Source organism: Megalopta genalis, chromosome 14 (genome assembly GCF_051020955.1).
Source record: "Megalopta genalis isolate 19385.01 chromosome 14, iyMegGena1_principal, whole genome shotgun sequence".
NCBI classification, from domain to species: domain Eukaryota; kingdom Metazoa; phylum Arthropoda; class Insecta; order Hymenoptera; family Halictidae; genus Megalopta; species Megalopta genalis.
This window is the reverse complement of record NC_135026.1, coordinates 5264136-5270674: the sequence shown is the minus strand read 5'-3', so window position 1 is coordinate 5270674 and position 6539 is coordinate 5264136. Positions and strand designations below refer to the sequence as shown.

The window sequence follows — 6539 nt, the reverse complement described above, 5'->3', positions numbered from 1 at the left end:
TTGGAATCAATTCTGCCAATCAAATATTATTCGAGTAATATTTTGAGTCAATAGGTCAAATAAAATTCTATTCGAGTAATATTTCGAGTTAATTCGTCGAATATAAAATTCTGTTCGAATAATATTCGAATAAATTCTTCGACTACAATTCAATTTAAAAATCATCTCGAACATATTCTCCGAATAAAATTTGAAAAATATGCAGTTACTGCACTACTACACTTCTCAAGTTCAGCCGCCATAACTCCAAAAATAGCAGACTCTTACCACCTGAACAAATCTGAATAAATTCTCCTGACACCGCCAGATCACCATAAATGTCCTTAAGCCTCATTGCTCAATCCCGCCCGTTCAAAAAATCCTGAAAAATCCCCTCGCAATCCGAACATCCCCGTAAAACGACCAGTGTCTCGGTTGCGCCAGTTCGGGGAATCGAAAGTTTACGGCATCGATTTAGAACCGACTAACGTTCTAAATGACCGTAGAAGATCGGAGTTGCAGGTATCGTGACACCGCATAAAGCGATAGCCGATCGGCATAAACGACACCGCGATCGATTCTTCGGTCATATCGATACCAACGCAGCGCCTTAAATATCGCCGACGGCGAAATCATTTCGCGGCACGAGGAGATGTCGTGGCCGGTGTCGTTAAGCTATTCGAGGCGACACCTTACGGGCGGTTTCACGGCGATCTTTATGCGGCGGCTATCGGTTGCGCCGTTTCGGAATGCAGATCCGCCGTGCCGCAGGCTGCCGGACAATGGGAAACGGTTCCCGCTGCCTCGTATCCCGTGACACTTTACGCGTGCGCTTGGTACTTCTGCGTCGCGAAATTTATTGGAGAAAATTAGGGGGACTCGCGCGAACGCCTCGGGAGATTTATACAGTGTCTCGGCGGAGCCGCATTCCCGGTCGCGTTGCGTCTCGTTCGAGGAGCAATTTGCCGGGACACCGTTCTCGGAGACGCGTCGGAAAACCATTGACAAAAGTGAGATTGCAACAGTAAGAGTAAATATTACGCGAGAGTGAATCCGACTCTGATAACCTCGACCTTGAAACGTGGCAAATTTTTGTGCCTTCTTGGAACTAACTTTGCGTCGTTCAGAAATTTAAAAATTTAATATAACAAGGGTCTAATCCTGACATAATTTTCGTGGACATTTTTTCAAGTAGCTTAAAAGCCACACAAAAATGCTGTCGTTTTTAATTGGAAGGCGCACGAGCTACCTATACACGAAATTTTGTTCTGAATAATTTTAAATAATTTTAAAAATAATATAGCAGCATTTTCATTATTTAAACGCGTTTTCGCTGTGTCAAGGTTGACCGTTTTCGGTCGCCGCCGATTAATTCCGACTAGTTAAGCGTTCGCGTACCATTGTGCGCGCAGCATCGTTCCTTAAAGAATTCTTTTGAGGCCACGGAGCCGCGTTTATCGCCGTCGAAGGTCTGAATGGATCTGTTGAAAGATCCTCCGCTCCATTCCGGCGAAGCGTAATCAAAAGTAAGATCGCGGGGACACGTTCCACTTTCGTTCGTGGCCGGCTGAAAATTTCTGGCCTCGCAATGATCAACGGCATTTGGATCTTTTCGTTTTCTTCGTTGTCTTTTTCGATAGTAGAGTTAACAAGCCCGTGACCCAAATGCTTCTCGGTACCGGCGCGTTTCACTTTCCTGAAACTTGTCGAAATCAGGCGTAACGGGAGAATATCGGGCATCCCGTTCACGCGTAGGATCGTCTCGTTTGGTTAATATTTGGTTCGCGTGTGTATTGGGGTTGGATTTAGATTTTAGAAACAAGTGACGGAGAGCTGAGAGCTTTTTGGATATCTGTGAGACCAAACCCACAGCATTGCGCATTAAAATCGGTTTAGACTTACTTTAAAACCACATGAATTTCATATCTATTTCACTGGAATTTCTTTGCAAATTTGCTTCAAATTTGTACCAATTTTTCACACAAATTTTGGTCATTGCAAATATACAGCAATATCACAGCAAAATCACAGCGAACCCACGGCAATCCCACATCAAACTCATCCAAAATTCACAACAATTCTATGACAATATTACAGTAATTGCACTCCAATTCCTCTGCTAACTGATTTCAAATTCATCACAATCCCACAAAAATACAATATCAATCCCACAACAATTCCACACCAACTCCACTTTAATTCCTTTGTAAATCCACTCCAAACTTTCAACAATCTCACTGCAAATCGATTTCAAACTCACACCAGTCCCACAAAAATCAAATATCAATCCCACACCAATTCCACACCAACTCCATTTCAATTTCTTTGCGAACCCACATTTGAAACTCGCAATAATCCCACAGAAACCCCCCTGCTATTCCTCTGCAAACCTATTCCAAAGTCAGACAAATTCCTCACCAATCTGACATCAAACCCACAAATAATTCCTCACCAACTCCAATTCAATTCCTCTGCAAACGCATTCCAAACTCCCACCAATTTCACAGCAATTCCCCTGCAACTGCTCTGAAAAGCTATTTCAAAACCCCACAAGAATTGTACACCAACTCCATTTCAATTCCTTTGCAACTCCATTCGAAACTCTTTCCAATCCCACATCAAATCCTCTAGAATTCTTCTGCAAATCTACTCCAATCGCACACCAATCCAATATCAATCCCACAACAATTTCACACCGACTCCTTCACACCAATTAGTTTCTTTGCAAACTCATTTCAAACTTGCAACAATCCCACAGCAACTCCACTTGAAATTCATTTGCAAACCTATTCCAAAGTCACGCAAATTCCACACCAATCGAACATCAGACCCACAAATAATTCCTCACCAACTCCATTTCAATTCCTTTGCAAATCTCACACCAAATCCCCTGCAACTCCTCTGCAAACCCACTCCAAATTCACACCAATCCCACAGCAACTCATCTACAATTCCTCTGCAAATCTATTCTAATCTCACACCAATCCCACAACAATTCTATACCAATTCTACTACAATTCCTTTGCAAGCCCATTCTAAACTCCCACTAATCCCATACTAACTCCTCTACAATTTCTCTATAAATTTACTCCAAACTCACAACAATCTCACAACAATTATACTCCAACTCCACTACATTTCCTTTGCAATCACATTTCAAACACGCAGCAATCCCATACCAATTCCGCAGCAATTCTACTGAAAACCTATTTCAATGTCACACCAATCCTTCAACAATCCCACAACAATTCCACAATAACACCACTCCAATTCCTTTGCAAAACCATTCGAAACTCTTCCCAATCCCATATCAACTCCTCAGCAATTCTTCTGCAAACCTACTCCAAATTCACACCAATCTCACGACAATCTAAGATCAATCCCACAACAATTCCACACCAATCCCACAACAATCTAATATCAATCCCACAACAATTCCACACCAACACCACTACAATTCCTTTGCAAACTCATTTCAAACTTGCACCAATCCCATACTAATCCCCCTGCAATTCCTCTGCAAGCTCAGAGGAAATTCGAACCTCATAACTATTCAACATTAATCCCACAGAAATTCCATACCAACTCCACTTCAATTCCTATGCAATTTCATTGCAAACTCGCACCAATCTCACACACCAATTGCACGCCAATTTCATACCAAAGCCACACCAATCCCTCTGCAAACCAACTTCACATTCACACCAATCCCACACCAACCACACACCAAACTCAAACCAATCCCTGACCAACCCCACCACAAATCCTCCACCAATCCCAGGCCAATTCCACATCAATTCTATCTAGGTCCCAGCCAATCGCAGACAAGATGGTCAAAATGATAATGTTGACAATACAATAGAAAACCCTCAGAATTAGAGTCATCTCCACTGAGACTAATATTTTCCCGGACAATTCCCTTTTCCCACACGGAGACTCGCTCTCCGTCGCATACAATGACTGTTACGAGCATCTAACGTCCGCAGCAACGAACATTCAAGAAACCCGGTGCAATCCTGCAGATGGTTATCCGGCTCTCGAACTACAGCGTTTTGCGTCTGGCCACAGTGTATCAGCGCTGGCCGGCCCAGTGTTCCGGGGACTCAATCGACGATTCCTCGGCGTTAAACGTTGCGTTAAACAGCGCAACGACCGCCGGTGCCGGACGTGTGCGCGCAAAATGTCGCCAATTACGGTGCCGGCCGCGGCCGGTGAACGTTGCTGAAACTCCCCGGAAAGAGAGACGCGCGAGTGACGAACGCTGATTGCCGGTTTTAACGGGCGGCCGAGCTCGAAACGAAACCGATTGAAACGCGACGAAACGAAACGAAACCCTATCCCGTCTAATCCAGGATCGGCTCGCCGCTTTCACCCTTCCGTTCGCCAGGCCGCCATTAGAAACTGCGGGCCGGCGCGCGAAACCAGCGTGAAACGGGGCCAGGATTTAAGGCACGCCGAGGAAAGTTTATCGAGACGCAAGCACGCTGTTCGGGCTTCGCTTTTAATTGCCGCTGTTTACGACAATGCAGCGGCTGCGGTCCCGTGGATTTTCGAATGGATCGACTTCCTGTTTCAACCCTATCTGCCTGCTTCGGGATTCGGAACGCGACGGAATCGTTGCCCAGATTTCAGATTTTATGCTGCGATTTTTACGGGTCTTTTTGACTCTTCCACGGCGGACGGAAAATTGATTTACTGTTGATAGGAGTGCATGATTACCGAGTTTTTGGTGGTTCGGAACTACGACGAGTATACTCGTCATGGAGGAGTGGCAGTATTTCGTCTTGTGACGAGTATACTCGTCATGGAGCAGTGGCAGTATTTCGTGTTGTGGCGAGTATATTCGTCATGGAGGAGTGGGAGTATTTTATGTCATGACGATTATACTCGTCGCGCTTAAAAAGTAGTGACTATTGGCTATTTATCCATTTAGTTATGCTTGACGAGTATACTCGTCATATCGAAGTTGGAGTATTTTGTGTCATGACGAGTATACTCGTCATATCGAAGTTGGAGTATTTGATGTCATGACGAGTATTCTCGTCAGATCAAAGTTGGAGTATTTTGGGTTATGACGAGTATACTCGTCATGGAGAAATGGCAGTATTTTGTGTCGTGACTGGTGTACTCGTCATATCGAAGTTGGAGTATTTTGGGTTATGACGAGTATACTCGTCATGGAGAAATGGCAGTATTTTATGTCATAACGAGTATACTCGTCATATCGAAGTTGGAATATTTTATGTCATGACGAATATACTCGTCATATCGAATCGACAGTATTTTGTATCACGACGAGTATACTCATCGTATCGAAGTTGGAGTATTTTGTATCATGACGAGTATACTCGTCATACCGAAGCGGCAGTAATTTGTGACGAGAATACTCGTCGCGCGTAAAAAGTAGTGTCCGCGTCTCTGTTTAACATGTATAAAATTTCGAAAACCTGAGTTCATCTTTCCTTGCCATTGCAAGCAATAACTATACACCAATAATAACAACAATAACAAAATTGAAAACAAAAATGATTCAAATCATTGCCTATCAGACCAGTCCTATCATCAAAAAAAAAGAATCTCAAGTCGTCTAGCACAGCTTCAAAAAAATCACGACGCTTCGAATGGGCGCGCGAAGTCTTCCTGCATGAACATTCTAAACCGCTTAATACTTCGAAAAGGGTAAGCAACGGCGACCCGACTGGGCGATAAAGAGCGCGGAATGGTAAAATAAGTTGGACGAGTCAATCGGGACGCTATCACGTCGAAAACGTGACGCGCTGTCACATCAGGGGTGATGGGGGCGACCACCTCTCTGTCGCGGCTGGTCCGCGAGTGCCGTGGAATACGGCGCGGAGAGGAGGCCGGCTGGCCGACTTCTTCCTCCTCTCGAACGCGACACGCTTATCCGCCGTCCGGTTTTCTCGGTCACGGCTCTCCGCGAAGGGGGAACGCGCAGGACGAACCACGCTCGTTCCTACATTATCCCCACGTGAGCACCGGCAGGCATCGCGCGTCGATTCCTCTCTTCCTCTTCTTCCTCTTCCTTCGTCTTCGCGTTCTGCGTCTCCTTCCAGCCGGCGGGGTGCGACGAGGAGCGTGTTACCGGCGCGCATTCAGCGGCCGCTCAAAGCAGAGGAGCCACCAGTGTTGCCTCCGCGGCCGCAGAATTTTTCATCCCGCCGCGAACGTGCCAGTGGACCCGCAGTTCTCGCCAGGCCCCGCTGGGTACTAACCCTAATCAATTGCGCGGCGTCCAGGTCGGAACCGGCTGAATCGCGCGGGCTCAGTGCGCGCGAAACTGTGCCAAATTCTAGCGCAAATTCAACTGGCTTCGCGGAAACAGCTTCCTTCTTGCACGAGCCTGCTTCGAAGCACCGCCAGGAGCTAGTGACTGTGAATGGTGTTCTGTGAATTCGGGGGACAAGGTTCGACCAGGCAGCTATGACGGCGAGGAGATTCATTCTGGTTTCGGTGGTAAGTTGGGTGATGTTATGTTTTCGATAATAGTTCTATTCGAAGACCTATATTTTAGTTGTGGAAGCTCGTAGTTCTGTGACTAA

The 6539-nt window shown here is 45.7% G+C and overlaps 1 protein-coding gene across 1 annotated transcript in view; it reads left to right on the top strand.

Annotated features, from left to right (window-relative positions):
* Positions 1–892: 892 nt before the first annotated feature.
* The window catches only part of NT1 (Neurotrophin 1), a 30009-nt gene continuing 24362 nt past the window's right edge, over positions 893–6539 (top strand). The window contains exon 1 of the mRNA XM_033479579.2: positions 893–6453. Within this exon, the coding sequence (XP_033335470.2) occupies positions 6421–6453 (33 nt within the window). The 5' untranslated portion in view covers positions 893–6420. The remainder of the gene's footprint in view (positions 6454–6539) is intronic.